Source organism: Etheostoma cragini, chromosome 11 (genome assembly GCF_013103735.1).
Source record: "Etheostoma cragini isolate CJK2018 chromosome 11, CSU_Ecrag_1.0, whole genome shotgun sequence".
NCBI lineage: Eukaryota > Metazoa > Chordata > Actinopteri > Perciformes > Percidae > Etheostoma > Etheostoma cragini.
This window is the reverse complement of record NC_048417.1, coordinates 24234630-24254835: the sequence shown is the minus strand read 5'-3', so window position 1 is coordinate 24254835 and position 20206 is coordinate 24234630. Positions and strand designations below refer to the sequence as shown.

General features: G+C 39.5%; 1 protein-coding gene across 5 annotated transcripts in view; it reads right to left on the bottom strand.

Annotated features, from left to right (window-relative positions):
* Positions 1–9289: 9289 nt before the first annotated feature.
* The window catches only part of LOC117952509 (poly(rC)-binding protein 3), a 43373-nt gene continuing 32456 nt past the window's right edge, over positions 9290–20206 (bottom strand). For 2 of the 5 annotated variants that reach the window (XM_034884870.1, XM_034884871.1), the window contains 6 exons: positions 18006–18080; positions 16213–16254; positions 15164–15242; positions 13223–13275; positions 12498–12667; positions 9290–11129 (listed from right to left, as the gene is read on the bottom strand). In XM_034884870.1, coding sequence (XP_034740761.1) covers positions 11075–11129; positions 12498–12667; positions 13223–13275; positions 15164–15242; positions 16213–16254; positions 18006–18080 — 474 coding nt within the window. In that variant the 3' untranslated portion in view covers positions 9290–11074. The remainder of the gene's footprint in view (positions 11130–12497; positions 12668–13222; positions 13276–15163; positions 15243–16212; positions 16255–18005; positions 18081–20206) is intronic. The other 3 variants (XM_034884873.1, XM_034884872.1, XM_034884874.1) reach the window with 3 other exon arrangements.

Sequence of the window (20206 nt, the reverse complement as noted above, 5' to 3'; positions counted from 1 at the left end):
CCCAGGGAGCAGAGCAGGAGCAGCTAATAGCATCCAGGGGGGGGGGGGGGGGGTGGGGAGGTGGGGGGTGTAGCTGTCTGATTAGCTACTGTAATACATCTAGAGCTGTTTGTGTGTCACAGGGTGACATGTAATGAAACACAGATTGTACTGATGCATGGCATGAAGTAAATCGGCAGAACATGATCTTTCATCTGACGCTGAGCTGTGTTTTCAGACCCCCTTCCCTTTTCTCACATGTTATGTTGCAGCCTACGGAGCCTGTAAAGGGACATTGAAAAAAAAAAAAATTCTCTTGAGCACACAAGATACTTTTGTGGTGGGCACGCAATAGTACGTCATGCTCCCGAGAAACCAATCTGAGTACGAGTCGAAGAGGAGGGATTCACCTTTCTGAAAATGCAATGAAATGTACAAAGCCCCAAAAGTGACATAGGGAATTCTTTTGTTTCTCGGGCACATGAGAAAGTAAAAAAACTGAAATATCACTTTACACGGCTATTCAGATCTCTTGCTATGCCACTTGAAGTTTAGCTCAGATGCTTTCCATTTCTCTTGATAAGACAAGTTTCTTCACTTGATTGGAGTCCACTTGTGGTTAATTCAGTTGATTGAGAAAGGCCCTCCCCTTTCTTTATCTGGACTCACAGCTGACGATGGATATCAGCAAAAACCAATGCCAAAGAAAGCGCCCGCAAGGCTCAGAGACAGCGTTCATCGAGGCCCAGATCAGGGGAAGGCTGAAAATCTGCTGCATTGAAGGTTCCCAAGAACAGGGTGGGCCCCACCATTTTCAAGTAGATGATGAAGTTTGGAACAACCAGGACTGACCTTAGAACTGGCCTAAAAATGGTTGTCCTCTGACGGTTTACATCCAAGCTGACCAGAACATCCCCAAATCCAAATGTGCAAAGCTTGTCACGTATTAGCCAAGATGACATGCTATTCCAAGCAAGTTCACTCAAACTTTGAATCATTTTAGATCTTTTTTGAGGAGCTTATTTTAATTTTTAGCCAGTAAAATAATGCAATATTTCCTTTATAAGGCAATGTCACATCAATGGTTTCAGCAGCTTCCAATGCCCCCATATGGCCAAATTTTGACTTACTAGAAACCTCAGTAAGCAGCGAGCAAGTGCTTTTAAGATATCACGTCCACCATGAATATCCAATATACAGATTTGTGAAAACGCTAGATGTCTTTCGCATTAGGGGCCGGGACAAAGGTCTCTGACTGGGGACAGTAAAGTTCCATTCATTTCAGGCTGCTAGCTGGATACCATAAGGACAACAGTTTCATTCATGAAAGCATTCTCTGCCTACACAGCTCCATAAAAAATGCTATTGAAATAAAGTTGCCCGGGTTTATTCCTGCCTTGGCATTGATGTGAGTAGACAGCAGTTTTGAGAGTTTATCTCTGGCCTGACAGCAGAGACTAAATGAATTTGGTTTTTGTTCCTACCAAACACTAGGCCGTCTGATTTCACTTAGCTGAAGCGGAGAGGCGGTTTTACCCCACATCGAGGACCAGATGGATGGGACCCAACACACCAGAGCAAGCAGATTGTGTCACAAAAGCTGTTTCATATATTCTATAATTAAGTCACAAACAAGTTGTCATGATTAGAGTCTGGTATCCTGAGTGTTGTCCATTATATTTGTGAGTAACACTCATTCCTAACAATCAGATATGTATACATAATTTAATCATGTGTAATTTAATAACTAAGTAAAAACTTTTATTTAGCCAAGCATTTAAAAAGGGATTGTATAAAGCTTGACATTTTCTTTTGCCGTCCATTTAAATTATTTACCCAGCAGGCATATTTTGACTTGTCTAATTACCTTTTATTAGGCTGCTTGTGTTCAGTTTGATTCTTTACCATTTGCAAACATTCTACAGTAAGTGTTCATTAATCTTCTTTCTCTATAGATTTGTGGGGTTTATTATGATTGTTTAATTATATTTTAGGTAGCACACAGCTTACCTGAAATGCCTTGAGCATCTTTAAAGGACAGTTCACATAAATGGGAGTTCTGCCGTGACAGGAATTGACAAGGGAGTAATGATCAAAAGTGTCAAAAGTATTCACATGAAGTACTCAGGTAGAGGTATAGATAGTGGGGTTTAAAAAGACTTATGTAGAAGTATCAACTCAACTTTTTACCTCAAATAAAAGTATAAAAGTATTGGTTTCAAAACTACTTCAATTATAAAAGCAAAAATAATGCAAGGGGGAAATTCCCATTAAGGACAAAAGCTCAGACCACGCTATCTCCCCAAAAAACAGTTTTCTAAAGGCCATAATGAGTATAATGTTATTTTAAAATGTTAATGTTAAAAGACTTGGGATGCTCCTGTTTCAGCCACATTTATGCCCATTGAAAATGAACACACTTTAGTACAGTGCAAATACATAAAAAATATGTGTACTACTGAGTATTAACATATGTTTCATGGACCAGAAAATACATGACTAGTTGCCTAAGTATTACCCTGGAAATCCAGAGTTCTCACAAGAGCACAATTTGAATTTGCTCAGCGAGTAATGCTGCTCATTATCTATACCCTTGTAGCCAGGCTGCACCAATCACATCGTTGTATCTGATAGAGGCGGGGCCAGAGGCTAGCTAAACAGATGACGACAGTTTAATCTGCCAGTTAGGTCTGCTGGTAGCTAAGCGTGTGGGGCTCTGGATACATCACCCCCCATGTGTTGTTGTGATTGCTGATCGTAGTGTTACGGATTCACCCTACCTGAATGGTGGCATTTGTCTGTTTTTTGTTGTTGTTGTGTGTGTTTATATGAACAATGACAAGCCGGAATGAAAACAAGCCAAACTGAAATAGGAGTAACAAGGCTATTTTTAAAGTGTAAGGAGTAGAAAGTACATATAATTGCGTGAAAATGTAAGGAGTAGATGTAAAGTGCCTGGGGTGGCTGTGGCTCAGTAGTAGAGTGGTTGCCTTCTAATCGGAAGGTTGGTGGTTCAATCCCTGCAGTCCCATGTCAAAGTGTCCTTGCGCAAGACACTGGACTCCAAGATTCCCCCGATGCTGTGCCATTGGAGTGTAAATGTGTGTGAGTGTTCATCTGGTGAGCAGGTGGCGCCTTGTACATCAGCCACAGTGTATGAATGTGAACGGTGAATGGTTCCTGTATGATGTAAAAGTCTTTGATGTAAATGTGCTGTATTTATATAGCGCTTTTCCAGTCTTAACGACTGCTCAAAGCGCTTCTACATCTACAGGAAACATTCACCATTCACACACATTCATACACTGCGGCCGGGGCTGCCGTACAAGGTGCCACCTGCTCATCAGATAAACATGCACACACATTCACACTCCGATGCGCAGCACCGGGGGCAACTCGGGGTTCAGTGTCTTGCCCAAGGACACTTCGACAATGACTGCAGGGGCGGGGATCGAACCACCAACCTTCCGATTGGCAGGCAACCGCTCTACCACTGAGCCACAGCCGCCCCAACTGAGTAGTTGTTAAGACTAGAAAAGTGCTATATACATAACTTTAGCTGGGTTATTGAATGTGGCGAAACCACAATGATGATCCTCTTTTCCTGGCTTAATTGTCTCGCATGAGGATAATCTGTCCTTATTTCGACTCGGTGAATGTGTTACTATGCAGTTAGGGACTTTGGGAGTACAGTCGAGCTGCTTGAAACCCGGGCTTAATTAACAGCCATGAAAGACTTGGTAATGACCAATGAACCAGCTGGACAAGGTGACCCCCTGTCACCCTCAAAGAGTGACACTGTTAATTTGCAACATGCCTGTGTGGACAAAAGCGTCCCCTGTGGCTCTGTCTCTTGTGTGCACACACTTCAGCTGAATGTCAGACCAAAAACATAGACGTCCAATTAACAGCAGACTCTTTAAGCTAACACCGACAGTGGGAGACACTATACATATATATCTTGTCACACAGCTATTTTGCATCTATGGTACATTTTGAAAATTGAGTTTATATTAAAAAGTAGGCAAAAATCATCATATTGCGTTGTCTCTCAGAAGCTCATGGGGAAAGCAGAGAAAAGTGGAAGTTGTGACAGGGTTTATCATTAGGATTGTTAAGGGTTAAAGTGTTTCATATAGTCACACCTCATACCTGACAGATTTCCATAGAATTGAGTCAACATCTCACTGAGGAAAAGCCAGAAAACTTTGCTCATTAACTCGGATTGAATTTGGAATTCTTTGCAGGGATGTTGCAATTGATTGCATCGCATTGCAAGGTGTTTCTGGAATTGTGTCCACCACTTAGACCTTCCTTTCTGATGCTATACATATAATTGCTTGGAAATGTAAGGAGTAGAAGTAAAAAGTCTGCAGTAAAATAATGACTCCAGTAAAGTATAGATACCCAAAATTTCTACTCAAGTAAGGTAACAAATTTGTACTTACCTGACACCTCTGGTCATGATGAAGTTATTGAATGTGGCGAAGTCCCAAAGACCACACTGATGATCCTCTTTTCCTGGCCCGATTGTCAATTGTCTGGCATGGGGACTATCTGGAAGATTGTGCTGAGAAGTACATTATATATATGTATGCATGTATGTATGTATATAAATATTTTATTTTAATGTTTTTTTTTACATGTTCAAATCAACAATCAAAAAACTTTTAGAAAAAACTTTTAAAAGTTTCTTACATTCTGAAATGAAAATAGATCCGGCCAAGTTTCCGGTCAAAACACAGTTACCGAATTGCTGCATTAAAAGAGTACAAACCAAAAATCTTTAAAAGCCTGACAATAATTCTGGGAAAAGCCTCATGAGACCAAAACTTCTACCTTTTACCTTGATTCATTCATCCACCCAGCCAGCCATTTTAACAAACCTTCATTGTTAAAACAGCTGTGAACATGTGGCACTGTGGGAAACCTCTTGTCTGCGCCACTCAATCACAGATGATTTTTGGGAAATGAAGCCAGAAATCAGTTTACCTTCTTAATTGTCAGAAAGCTTCTCTAGGACTTGCATTTTTGGAGATTTAATGTAGCTATTTCTTACAATTTTATAGTCATTAAGTTGTGCATAATTATGAACTAGCTGACCTCCAGCAGGGTTATATTGGTCTTATTTGGAATCAACAGTATAGCTTTTGCTAACAAGCAAGCCATGTGGGCCTTAATGTAATCTTTTTTTCTCTATACTGTAGTCCTGTACTGACTGGGTTCAGCTGGCCTGTATGTGAAAACGAGTAACCTCAGATGTTATGGTTGTCATGTGTCATTAACATATTCCACAAATTAATAGAAGGCAGCCCAACTTGCCCTCTACTGGCAGGAAGAGAAGAGTAATTCAGAAGGTTTAATTCCCTCAAATGTTACACTTTTATATTGAAGAATAAACACTTGTTTCCTATTTACTTTGAAAAAATCATATTGTCGGTCTGAAACTTTTAACAAATTCAATATTGCAAGGCTATCTTAGGTTATAACTAAAGCGTACTAGTTACTTAATAGTCCGTAACTTAAGGGAAGTTAGCATTCCATTAGTTATTAAAATAACACAATTTTGTAGCTTTTCATTAAAACACCTATCCAACCCGCGTGAAGCAGACACTTATAGATGGATAGATAGATGACACATGCAAATTGAAGGGAAAAAACACAAAACTTTATTCTCTTCTTTTTACAAAACCTTTCAGAATCATCCTCAATAAATAATTAATCCAATACAGACCTTCAAGAAGCAAACGATCAAACTCAAACAGGATCAGACACGTTTTCCTCAAACAGCATCATGTAGTGCCAGCATTTAATGTTTTTGCTGCTCTAGCACGGTAACAGTGTTAATGTATCAGTAAAACGACAAAAGCAACACAACAAGAGGTGTTGGACCAACACAGCATTGTAGAATGATGAGTATATGATCAAAGCCATGATTATGATAGATATGACAATAAAAAGGCAACTGAGAAAATCATCGGTCGTACTGTAAAGTAGCACGACTGCATCTAGGCTGGCAACCAGCCAGCCGACACTTTACGCAACAAACAGCCATTGATGTGCACTTTGCAAAAAAGATATTTACGTACTTTACTGTTCGGATTCTGTAAATGATGGAAGGTCTTTAAATGACACATTAAAAACTTGTTAGCCCTCAACCAGCTGTTCCTCAGTTTGGTCATCTGATACACATCTGGATGTAGCCAGACGAGCGCTAATGTCAACCTGAGCTCACCAAGTTCCGTGAAATGAACACAGCCCCTTACGTTAAGGAGAAGGTTGTGGGTGGGCGGGACAACAGGTTTAGGAAAAGAACAACGGCGCGGCCGTACACAGTGGACGGGTGGGTTTAGGAAAAAAAGAACGGCTTAGAGCAAAAGAACAACAGGAGAAGGATGGGTTTGATCCATCCACCACCCCAACCTCCCAACGCCGATTTTCGGGCTTTCTTACTACTCGCTACCATTGTTGCTCTTAACGCTACGTCCTCTTCTCATTGACTTTACATTAACATTGTTGTCTGTGGTGGTCATGCGGAATTTTCACCCATTCCGTGCCACCACCACGTAATGCGCTGGTGATCATTTCAAGGAATTCTGTGAGACCTGGCCAGCTAATGTACAGATTTACATTAATGATATAAATTTGAAATTTAAATGTGATGTAAAGCAGCCTTGTTTTGACAACAGCAATGTATTAACTGACTAGCAAAGGACATATAATTAATTCTAACCAAGAGCAAAGTACCTGAGCCTAAACAGCTATGACGAAAGACTATTCCCCAAACATCATTTCTATAGTTATCATTGGAGTGATAATGTGTAAATGTATTAAGATACGGTGGATAAAAAAATAGTAATTACCTGCAATCAGTGGCAGGTGGCCGGTGGTTTTTAAAATATTCTAGCCTAAAAGGCTTTTTACCAGCCGATTGGTTTGGCCTCATAAAGTTGAAATACAGGAAATGTACAAGCAACGTTCTTGAATTAGTTGAGAATACACGTTTAAGTTCTGCCGGCCTCTTCACCTCAGTAATGTGCCGCCACAGTTTTGAGCTATAATCCAAGGAAATGGCGGACTGGGATCAAAATGTGAGAGAACAATTGTCGCAAAAAATGAATGAATGAATCCTTCAGTTGTCATTGGCTACCAACATGCAGGTAGATTAGCATTTTCACCCATCAATGGATCAATTCACCTGTATTTGGTGCGTGGTCGATTCATAATGTCAGGCGCTGGTCATGTTTTACTGTGAAGTGATAGATGGATTATTTTCATTTTATAGCCTACAATTTGAAATAATCAGATTTCATCCCATTTGTATATCTAGTGTGATAAATTGTAGATCAAAATGTTGAATAAGTCATCTGGACCCCACCTTATTTTCAGAGTAACCTGCCTAACCTAAGGAAATTTCAAACTTTTTGATAAATACAAATTTCTACTCCACTATATTCATCATTCTGCACAATGTTCTACTGTACTAATCGAGTGCATGTTTTAAAAAGACACCCTTTGAGTATGACATGTAATTGATAGCCTTTCAAACCCATTTTGAAATATATTCCACCTTAGAGCAAACAGGGCTGTGTTTAAACTAGTGTCTAGCTGTTAATAAAATGCAAACACATGTCCGATGTGATGTATCCAAGGAGATATGCCATTAGGTGACAACTGCAGAGAGTCATACATTCATACATACATGTATATGTAAGCCTTGTACTTATGTAGTCTGATTGAATGACATAACCTGTGAAATCAACAACAGGAAAATTGACATCAACAGTTTTTTCATACATGCTAAACAGAAAGGCGTTACTTTTTCCGGATCTGGAACACCCGGATGCCTACCAAACAGCCCCTTTGGCCTACACTGAAACTTGAAATGAGATACATGTGAGCGTAAATATACACTAGACAATCCGGAGACCTTTCTATATGGCCCATGACTCTTATACACAGTTGTTGGCAGTCTGAATAACATGATGCCGTTAGGCTATATTACGTTTGTGAAATATAAGGGCATTAGGTGATGTTTATTTGTAGCATGTATTTGGATTTCACTCTTTACTGCAGTCATTTACTTTGGTGGAAAAAATGAAAATAATCCAACCTTTTTGTAAGGTTGCACATAAAACTCCGAAAGATAAAAATGTGCATTACAGTCAGGGTTTTTTGGGCCTGTAACCTTTTTAAATTGGAGTTGGAGCGACACATTGAGATAACAAATAGACGTGAATGTTCACGGCTTGCTCGATTTCCTTTCACCACTCAATCTACCTTTCTACCTGTGTGACTGAATTGGAAATGCTGTCATGCGGACCAATCTATAATGTGCATCCAACGCTAAGACAAGCAGGCATATCTAGAGTTAGGCACTAATTACATCAGTCATGAAATCAGTGTAAAATAAACTGAAATAGAATATCTGGTTTAGAGTTGCTTATTGAATGTTTGTGTTGATTGATGCATTGACACAGGAACTGTAGTTGTTTAAATATGGGGTAACAAATTGTGTCAATTATTACAATATGGTTTGGAGGAGAGACAACTTTGGCTTTACCAATTTGAAAGGTTTACTTTGTATGTACTCTCAAGTGCCTGCAATTCAACAAAGACGAGTACAGGGATGTGTGATAAAACATGAGGTAAAACAGAGCAACGCTGTCTCCTCAAAATTCCCATACATCAAAAATGCATCCTCTGTTTTGAGAGAAACATATTTTGTCCCGATTATGGTTGTCTTTGACCTTTCACAAATACATAACATCACTAATCAAAACCAACAATTTCCGCATATGAGAAGTTCATGGTGGATGGATGGGTCAAGCCGACACAGGACGTTCACAGAGGAGACCGCCGTTCGTGTCCCGTGTGAAAGTGAATGTCAACGTTGACTTGGTTTCATAACATACTTAACTTTCGTCTTGTGCGTAACTTATGTACGTTATTTAAAGGTCCAATGACATGGTGTTCTTCGGATGCTTTTATATAGACCTTAGTGGTCCCCTAATACTGTATCTGAAGTCTCTTTTAAATATACCTTAGTGGTCCCCTAATACTGTATCTGAAGTCTCTTTCCCACAATTCCAACTTGGTGCAGAATTCCAGCCACTAGAGCCAGTCCCACAATGAGCTTTCTTTAGTATGAGACATTTCTGAGTCTGTAGCTTTTGAGGAGGAGAGAGGGGGGCCAGGTGGAGGCTGGGCGTGCGGCCTTGGCCAACTGCCACTCTTCTTATTTGAAAGCCAGGATGTCTCTCTGTCATGGACCTTTTAAATTACGTTTTATTTATTTATTTATTTTTTTTTAAACCTAATCAAGAAGTTTTGTTTGAATTCACAATGTTAACCATGTGTTTAAATCGGCGAGCGTTGTGTGCGGCGGTCAGAAAGGGCTTTCTGGCAGAAAGTCCTAAAGTCTAACTTCTCCCACCAGGCAGGCCAACTTTCCCCAAAATGTAATTGGGAAGACAGTTTTGTTGTATGGGAACATAATTATTTTGGACACAGTGTTAAAACAAAGTGGTGTGGTGCGTGACATGCCATGAAAGGTACCAGAGTGTCAAAAATGTAAAGTGATATTTTAGAAACAGAAGCAACAGAGTTTTGGATGGGTGTGAAGAATCCTAGTAACAGTGTAGACGCATGTTTAAAGTGAATACTAGAAACCATAACCGTTAAAGTCACTTAAATATCAGGACAGTCACATACAGAGAAATAAATATATACTAGGTGCAATGCCATTCGCTCAAAGGTCATGTGATGCACTGAGGGAAGATGGGTAGAAACTAGAGTGTGCCCATTCCAGTGACTTCAGACGTCAGCCTAGAACAGTTGAGGGAAGGTGGGGGGAGGGGTGTGGGGAGGGGAGCAGGGGGAGGGGGGCAGGGGAAGGGGAAGGTACAGGGAGGCAGACAGAGAAAAGAAAACAGCTGTGAAAGAAGGATTTTTGCTTGACAGTGAAAGTTATGCTGAAGTGGCTGGATTTGTGCTCCAATTTTTGCTGGCACCGGTTATTTTATTTTTCACACAGATTTGATACCATATTTCATTGTTCCTTTTTACATAAAACGTCTTACCGTCAAAAAAATATGGTGACAAAGTAATGCAGTACCAACCCCCTCATGAAGCCATGCAGTGGACAGAAAAGAAATGGTGGTGTCATGAAATGTGTAGAAGCTGCTGGATTCCCTGACAGAGGCATCACATCACTCTTCTTTCTGACAGCATTGCTCAAGTGGCAGTCATGTGTTTAGTCTTTTTTTCTTTGCTTTTTTGTTCATTTTACACTTTTTATTATTTTTACTATTTGCAGACAATGACACAATATGACTTAATAAGCAAATAGGCGAAATCAGATATAGTAATGACAAAAAGAAATACAGTATTATTTTTGGAACAAGGCATGCTAAATAAATACTTCAAGGAATAGTTTGACATTTTAGAAAATCTGCTATAGTCCCTTTCTTTTGCAGTAAAGTGAGAAGATCAGCTAGCCTGGCTCTGTCTTAATGTAGCAGAATCTGCCTACAAGCACCTCTTAAAACTCACAAATTAACATTTCCAAGCTTCAATTCATAGAAAAACTGGTGTGTAAAAATGGCAAGTTGTGTTTTTTATGGAGGGATCTGTGGCCAGCAGTGTCGGAGCAGGGACATGCTGGAGCCTTGTCATCAAAGTGAGGTTGCCAGACTACCACAACATGTTAATATGTGTGCTTCAGAGTGCATGGTATGCAGCTGTTCTAACCTCTGGATAGAGCCAGACTAAGCCTTGGCATCTCCTGGATCTAGCTTCGTATTTGAGAGATGAAAGTGGTATCTATCTTTCTTATCTAACTCTAAGCAAAAACAATAATAAATGAATATCCCAAAATGTCAAACTATTCTTAACGATACACTAACTACATCCATTTAAAACGAATCCCAGTTGTTGTTAGTGTGACTTTTACTATAGGTCTCCAACAGGCTAATGCTAAAGTGGTGTGCCAAACCAAGAAAGTCTAGGGGATGTTCCATGGAATAACACATAGAAGTTAATTGAGAAGATGTTAGCTTCTGCAAACGGAAGCCGATTTTGAGGGGGGATGACTTCAGGATGTAGTCATGGATGAGGGGTCATTCCACATGGCAGCCACGTCCCTGAACCTGCCAGTGGAATTGTGGGAAAGCAATAGCCATTAGTTTCTCAGCGGACTCTTGTCTGAAATCCCCTTTAAGAAGTTCAAGACATAAAGCTGGTTGAGTATGTGGGTCCCCCTGCTCTGACGCTGATAACATTGGACTTTGAGGTGTACTGTAGGTAGCCTGTGGAGATCAGCGAGGTTCCATTTACTCAGAGTTGCGGATTAAAACATTTATTTTCTCTGTTGGAAATGAATTAGTGGCTTCAGTGGATGTGGGGGGGGAGGGGGGAAAGGGGTAGTGGAGCATGGCAAGAACATTGAAATTAAATTTATATTTCTCAGTATTTTACTGGTATGTCTAGCGTCTTACTATCCAGACCCAGTTTATCTAGTCTGGGTCTCCACAGAGTTTGTGTTACAGTTAGTAACTTTTAATATAACAACATGAATTACCATTACTTATAAACTATACTACTCCTCTCTCTGAGTATTACACACTGGAAGTATCAGAACTAGTCACAACACGTCACATCATAATCTCAATATTCTTGTGTATCATGAACAATAATACCTCTTTGCAATAATTTATAATAAGTTACATGTGCAATATCTGTAATTTAATCACAGCTGCTTCTTATATTTACACAGTACTCTATTTGTATTTACACTGTGCTTTAATTAGTTTCACACTGCACTACAGTAGCATTTGTACAATCCATTGTTTAATGACCTTTTTAACTTTCTTTCTTTATGTGAGCAACTGCACAATTTCCCTGAGGGATCAATAACGTATTCTGATTCTGAATGGCGTATGTGTAAATATACCAGGCTATTCTTACGTAGTTATATCTGCTATATTGGGCTTGTTAAAGCTGAATAAATAAATTAAAGCTTGTGTGGTTTTAGAGATTAATCATGAATAAGTTAGCCTTGGACTTTCCAAACTATGGTAGGCATTGAGCTATTTGATGATGCATTTATTGATCCTCCAATTTACCAATCTGCAGGTTCTGTTCAGAGACACAGCTTACTTGTCTCAGTAGTTGCTCACATGAGCCACTTACTTGCAAAGAGCGTACTGGCTGAAACATACTGCCTTTTAATGTCTACACTTGGGTGGAAATAAGGGACAGAAGTAGAAAGAAACAAGCCAAGAATAAAACATGGACAGCCACATTATAAGTGGACTTGTCTGTCGCTTGTCAAAGCCTGGCAGATGTCATATCAGTGTCAGGAATGTCAGAATTTAACTAGCAAGCTATTTTTGTTCTTCATTTTTGAACGTCACACTCACAAATAGCTGTTTTCTTGGATCTTCACTATAAGCATGGTCATTCAAGTGTCACTTTATGCTTTTGAGTGTGCCCAGCGGTTAGAGCTAAAAGGTTACCTGGCATTAATGAGATACTGGGCCAGGCTGATGTTAGCAGGAGTCCCTGTGATGGTGATCTGGCGCTCTGACGAGCCCTCCATGGCGTTGGCAATTTTTATCTGTGCTCCAGACATCTGTCGAATCTCATTTATTTTGGTTCCCTGGCGTCCAATGATGCAGCCTATTAGCTGTGGAGAAAAGGTAGACGTTGTTAAACATGAAGCAAGAAAATGAAACGTATGTGTCGACTTAAATCCATCCATACTTAGTCCCTAATACACCTGAAGTTAAAAGGGAAAGTTTAATGGATCATGAAATGGTCTGGGTTTAATTTAAATGCCATAATTCAGGAAGTCGCGATTGATGAATGATAGCATGGTCAATAGATCAGCTGATTGGGGGTGCTCCGTGCAAAGTCAGAACTGAAGTTTGCAGCATCACTTTTGATGTCAATCTTTGATCTCAAAACATTTAAACGTTGAAGTATGATCTCAGTGTACTGAATTTGCTTTAACTACCAGTAAATTAACAGATTTCACAATTTCACTTCATCAGATAGGTGTGCTTTATGACAATTGTCTGCATAATTGTAGGTACTACACTATGACATAAACCACAATCTTTTGCGCACAATTTACAAACACATATAGGTCTGACATGCCAATTGAAAGAGATATCATTTGAAAAGTACAGCATTGAAACATGTATCCCTCAGTCAGCTGTCTCAAGAAAGTGTTACTCACATCATTAGGAATGGTGAGTTCATGGGTGCTGGCTGGTGGACTGGCATCCAAACCTGAATTGGGGAGCAATGGAATAAGAAAGGAGATTTGACTTTAAATTGTCACTTTAACATTTTTTTAAAGAAGTATTTTGACATTTTGGGAAATTTATTAATTTGCTTCCATGTTGAGAATCGGAAGATTGACACCAGTCTCATGTCAGAGTAGTATCAATCTTATTAGTATAAAGTATCTATCTTAGTATCAATCTAATTCAACTCTTGTCAATGAAAAAGACAATGAATGTATTTGCCAAAACTTCAAACTGCTCCTTCAAGTACCTTCATATGCTCATTTCTCACCTTTTTTTTTAGTTTTTGTGTGTGTGTGTGTGGGGCGGGAAATTTTTTAAAGAGACTGTTCTCCCCAAAAAATGTCAATATGTCATTTGTACAAGCCGACTATTATGACCCACATTTATTGTGACGTCGACGGCGGCCGTAGTTGTTATGACGGGAGCAAAAGAGAAAGGCAGGTGATGTAGTATAAACAGCAACAAAGTCTGTGTAAGGATGGGTCAAACGACACAGGCAATACCATTGTTTGTGATCTGCGTGACACCAACATTCAACATAAGTTAACTTGTAAGGAAAATCAACTATGACAGGCTACATAACGTACGTAAATATGTGGAGTTACGTAACTACAGGACATACTTACACACATAAATTAAGTTACATGACACGTATGAACGTACTTCTTTTAAAGTGCTCAGCTTATGCTCCTTTTCAGGTTCATAGTGGTATTTAGAAATTATATCAGAACAGGTTTACATGGTTTAATTAAAAAAAACATTACCATATATTTGTCGTACTGCACATTGCTGCAGCTCCTCTTTTCACCCTGTATGTTGAGCTCTCTGTTTTAGCTACAGAGTGAGACATCTCACTTCTATTCCATCTTTGTTGAGAGTTGCACATGACCAGTAACTAAGTCACCATCACAAGCTAGTCAGAAGCAGAATATGGTTGTGTGCTACGCTAGCAGCCAGGCGAGCCTTATATCGTGTGTTACACAGTGACGCACGTTTGTTACGGACGGTCTGCAGTGGAGCTTTGGGAGCAGTTTGTTAACAGTGTTCTCTGTTGCAGATGATAAGTCCCTTTGGGTGGACTTTGGGCTTTTTCACTTTTTAAACCTATAACGTGCACAAAAAATACATAGTATACAACACAATAAAAGAAGGGGTGAAGCCAAAAAGCATTATATGAGCACTTTACACAACCAATTATCTTTTCCTAAACCTAACAAGTGCAAATTGTCCCCTAAACATCCGACCCACTTTCCTGTGGATTGTAATAGAGGGTAGTAACAGATGACCTGAGTGGTCGTTTTGGGTTGGAAGACTTTTTAATAATTCCATGTAAAAGAGTATTTGCCACGTAACTTTAGATGAAAGTGGTAAAAAAAAGAATCAAACATATTTATTAATGAAATCTTCACCCGTTTGCAAGTAAAATGCAGAACATGATACAGGAAGAATAATGTATATGTACCAAGGTTCATGTGAAACGGTTGAATTTGGATGTGGGGGCACCTTCTGTTGGTTTTTACAGTACAATGTGGCCAACCTATTTCACTGAAGGCTTTCATCTTTAATGGAAAGTTAAACAACAACAAATGTGTTTGAGGAAAAATGCATCCTGCTTCCAAGTGATAAGGCAGTTCTCAATACATTGTTTTAAAGTAAAACCCAGTGTCTTTCTTTTCTTGCATTTCACTGAAATAAAAAAGACAGCGCCAAGAAAAAGATATATACATGAAGAAAATCAAAGAAGGAGAGAAACCACAGGGGTCGAGTCATGCTGTGCCAAAAGAGAGATAAGGTGGAAGGTAGGGAAAGAGAATCTTTCTCTGGATGCAAAGAGAAGGAAGTATCTAAAGGGCCTTGTGGGTACGTACCAGGGAAAGCAGGGGTGGTCTGTCCGAGAGGGGTAAAGGGGGTTTGCTGCATAGCCAACTGGTGGAGCTTGGTCAACTGCTGAAGGGTTAGGAGGGAAAGTAGAACTATGAGGTTACTTTGACACAGGTCACACCAAGAAATGAAGCCAACCAAAAACTAGAGTGACGAAACAGTGAGGAGAAGGAGGCTATGACGCAGGGTGGTGGATGACAAAAAAAAGTAAGAGAAAAAGAGCTACAGAAAGAGGATAAATGTCCGTCACGGAGATGTAAATTGCTAGGTAATTTGAATCTTCTTCCCTTTTCTACCAATTTCCATGTCATTTTCAAATACGGCAAGGTGATTATTTCTTTTCGTTTTTTAAATTACAGAATGGAGAGACCAACAACTCCACTCATGAGAACATTAGCCAAACGCAGGAAATACTTTCATTCCCATTTCCCCTTCAATTACCATGTGTCCTTCTAGCTTGCACTTATGATGTCCATCCCTGCTGTGGATCATTTACACCAGGAATGGGGGGGGACGGATGCTTTGGAGCCTTCTTCTCCTTTTAAAGAGGAGTTTTAATGAGGGTTGAAGATGGTGCCAAGCCTGCACTTGAGTGATTGTACCGTCACCCACCAGCTCAAGCGGCATCAATCATTGCCCAACTTTGAATTAGTGGATCTGACACAAGGTGTAGTTCTTGAGATGATCTTAAAACAAGGACACATGAAGGCAGATTATTAATAGAGGCTATATGTTGCACTGGAATTAAAGGGGTGTCAACATCCAAACTGACGTTATTGTCTTTGTAATTATCCACAGCAGTCACCCTTTTGTTATCAACCACATTTGGTAAGAGTCATTTCCAGTGGTTGAGCTGTGGTCCACCCATAAATCATAAGAACACTCTTTTTGGAAATCCTGATTTATGGCTTGCCTCTAAATAACTTCAAAGAGCTGGTGTGACTATGTAATACAATGTCTGCTGTTCTTTTTCCTTTGACATAATGAAGATACAGGTACAATTCTTGATTAATTCAGAAAGGGACCAAGAACTCACATCTGGGTGTGGGATGGCATACTGTCCCTGAATTGTGTAGGCCTGGAAAGATGAAAAAACATAACAAATGGCAGATATTAGAATCTTATTAACAATATGATAGGAAAAAAACACAATCAGCTTGCCCATTCTAAGCGCTTTATAAACTGCCTGTACACTTGTAGTTCAAATAACCGTCATGTTTTGGTTATTATGTATGAAGTTAAATTACAGCATATGCTCTTAATCATTCTCATCAATACCACATTCAAAGCGGCAAAACATCAACAGTGTGTGTGTGTAGACGAGTCTGAAGTGCTATGAGACCTTGTACATCCAAGTCTTAGAAGCGCTACATTTTGAATTGAATTACTATGTAAACATAGGGATTTCTGTGAGTGACAAGATAATGTCTGATAGACTCCTAAACAGAAGTGGTATGTTCACTGTGGAAATTGTGGACACTTGCGAAACATCCAAGAACAAGTGCAAACATTTCATAATATACAAAAATTTGCTTTGCAACCAGTTGTCTAAGTAAGAGCTGCTGGAAGAGCTGCTTAATGATTCTTTATCTTCTGTGCTCTTCAAGATCAAGATCAACTTTATTGTCTGGGATGGGAAATTTGTTTTGGCCACTTTAATTTTTTAATCATGCATTCAATTCTACATAGAAAACCTCTTAGATGACCAATGTTTTCAAATCCTGTTATATTTAGTTTGGATTTGTGTCTACTTATAGTCATAATTCATGACTTCATAATGAAGATTTAATTCACATGCCTCTAGGTTCCAAATGACTGGAGTGGACACAATTACAGGAACATCTGCGCAAAGTGATGCAAAAGCAACACTGGTAAAACCTACAGCAGCATCAGACATAACCGTGTTGTATAAACATGTTGGACATAAGTCTACTTTTGACCCAAAGTGCTTTACAGGTCGAGCATGGAAGACAGAATCAGTTTGCCTTATATATTCATAAAGTGTGCAAGGTCCCATGAATATAGCTAGGCAAAGGCAAAGTCAAATAATGTAACATAGAATAAAACAACAATGGAACAGAAATAGCAAATACAAAAAGATAAGGAAAAAGTAGAGTTCAGTTCATAGCTCTGAAACCTAAAAAAACAAATGACAAGGGTAGAATTTAGAAAAAATAGGCTGGTACTATATTGCACATGTTTTTGTGTTTCTGGGTTTTCTGTGTCATTGTGTTCCCCGTCGGCCCCCTGTTATGTTGTCATCGAGGCTTCAACCGGGTCTTGCAATCAACGTCCACTGGGTATCATTTCCAGACAAAAGCCACCAAATTGGAGTCATTACAAGAAGTTATGTGAAGTGTCTCTCACATTTATTTTGTTTGTTTGCTACATTTTAAAAATACATCAACAGCATTTGGTCAAGATCTGCAACGCAATTATCTACATTAGCTGGACTGACACAAGTTTGTATGGACAAGTATTAACTGTTCATTCTTGCTGACTCTGTCATTGTTGCTTAATCAAATATTATGGTGCGACTTACAGCTCCCTCCCTCCCTTACAACCCCCCCAACCAAAGATGACTGTTGGTAGGAGACGGACATGAATTGCATACTTTGGCACCATAGTCACATATGTTGTGCGCACATCAAACCAAGCCCAACCTACCTCCCTAAGACTTTTTGAAGCAGTTTAATAAGACTCATTTTTTAAAGGGCTTGTGGTGGCATAGGACTGCAGTAACAGGCAGTGGCTGATGCTGCAGTACAGTGAAAGTCTCAGCTTGGCTGTAGGCACAAACTAACAAGCTAGAGCCAGCTCAGCTCTTACCTGGCCACCAGAAAAAATGACTGGCGTGGAGGCGGGCTTTGGGCGATAAGGGATGGTGGCACCTTTTGGTGGAGACTAAAAGAAAAGGAAGAGAGGAGATTCTGAGTCAGCATGTTCTTAATTTATTTGAAAAAGGCAACTGCTCGTTCAACTATTTGTGAAAAATGCTTATTTGCTTTCTTGCTGAGAGTTGGATAGGAAAATCTATTCCACTGTTAAGTCTGTATGCCAAATATGTTAGCTTAGCATAAACAAAATATCTACCAGCACTTCCAAAACACAATGTAACATGTCATGACTTGTTTGTTTAATCTGTGCAAAACAAACTGTTAAAGGGAGAGGATGATACTTTGTTATGTGCTGGACTATTTCTCGGCCAGGTGGCAGCTATCGTTTGTCGCACCAGTTGTAGATGAAACCACGCAAACTTCAGCATGACGCATCAACAGCTGCGCTTCCATGAAAACAGTAGCTTGGAAAATATTTTATTTTATGAATTTACTGTTTATCAGACATCAAATGAGGCTAGGATTAGCTTGCTAGTGCTTGCTGAATTAAACTGAAGGTCATTCCCCAGAGCGGCTGTCCACTCTTGTCCCAAGCAAAGTAGGATCCAATCAGCAGGGAGTGCGCTAGCTAACTAATGCATGCTCTCAATGCTGCGCCGAGGCTTTTATTGTACAAAAGTGGCCGTGGTTTCATCTGAAGTATGGTTGGGACAAAGCGAGACGCAGCCGGGTGCAGTGAGTTCATGTTGTTTAGTGAGCGTCAGAGATGCTGGTAAGCAGACTTTAACTTTGGACAGAGCCAGGCTAGTTGTCCTCCTGTGTTTCCAGTCTGTATGCTAAGCTAAGCTAACCAACTGCTGGCTCGATGTTTAATGAACAGAGATGAGAATGATAGTGATATTGTCATCTAACTCTCAGCAAGAAAAAGTGATAAGAGTATTTCTCAAAATGTTGAACCATTACTTTAAAATACTATGTTGTATTATATAAATGTATGGTAAGCAGGGCATTGATTAAAAAAAAAAACTCTGCTATTCAATAATCCTTAGGGCAAATACAGGAAAAGCATTCGTTCATTCAATTAATAATTCACATGTATTAACAATCTAGGTATTATTATTTGTCCAGGAGCTTTATTGCATCAAACTACTGTACATTTAAGTAGAAGCAATACAATCACTCTGAGACAATTTTGCGTCCTGGTAAGTTGGTGCTCTTACTGGGAAAACTGTTTGAATTTGCTGGCAGCTTTTGAAAACTGAAATATATATATATATATGTTGTTCATGAATACCAAAAGGAGTCAAGGCGCTCAGAGGTATTAGTAGTCTCTATTTGTGGAGATTAGGAAAATACAAAGACCTGGCACGAGTAAAACCTGTTGATCCCAGATTAAAATGCATCACCACGACTCTATTCTCACAGATGTGCTGCTTTTTACTTCTAAGACAGCGGGATGATGATTTCAGTGAGGAGGCAGGCGAGTTCTAGTTTGCAAACTTACTATATTGACACAGTTAATGTATTAAGCTGTGCTGCAGCAACAAGGCTGTTCTAGACAGAGAAGAGGGCTTAACCAGATTGACTCTGTAGCTGCTGCACTGTAAAGCGAGGAGAATCCACTTAGGTATGTGCATTAAATACATAATCAAGCAACAGCAACTGTGTTTAGGAAATAGGTTTGGGTTGTCCTTACGGAACAACTGGGTAGTTGTATGCCAAAAATAGTCAGATGGGAATTACATATTGCTTACTTTAAACTGTAATGGGATCATTTTACTCAGTATAAAGCCATTTAAAGTTCCACCACAAAATGATTGTTGAGTTTCTAATACCTATCCAGGCTTGCTTTAAAAGGGAAAGAAGATAGCTAGACACAAATTGCCCTCTCGGGGCCTCCATTACGCAGGCAGATTTTTGTCAAGTTGACATTTATGGACAACAATAAGAAGGGGTTTCTGACCCAGACATAGCCTAACTTGTATCTCATCTTATCTTCATTGATTCCCATTCACAAAGAAAATGTGTTTTACCACCAGAAGTGGTGAATATAACTCAAACAATGCATGTCTTGCCAGAAATGCAAGACACAAACTGTTCAATGCTGGCTTTTGTAAGTTCTGCAAGAAACCATCTGCAAGAATACATGACTTCATTGTTAACAGTTGAATTAAAGCTGGTTTGCTAAATCTT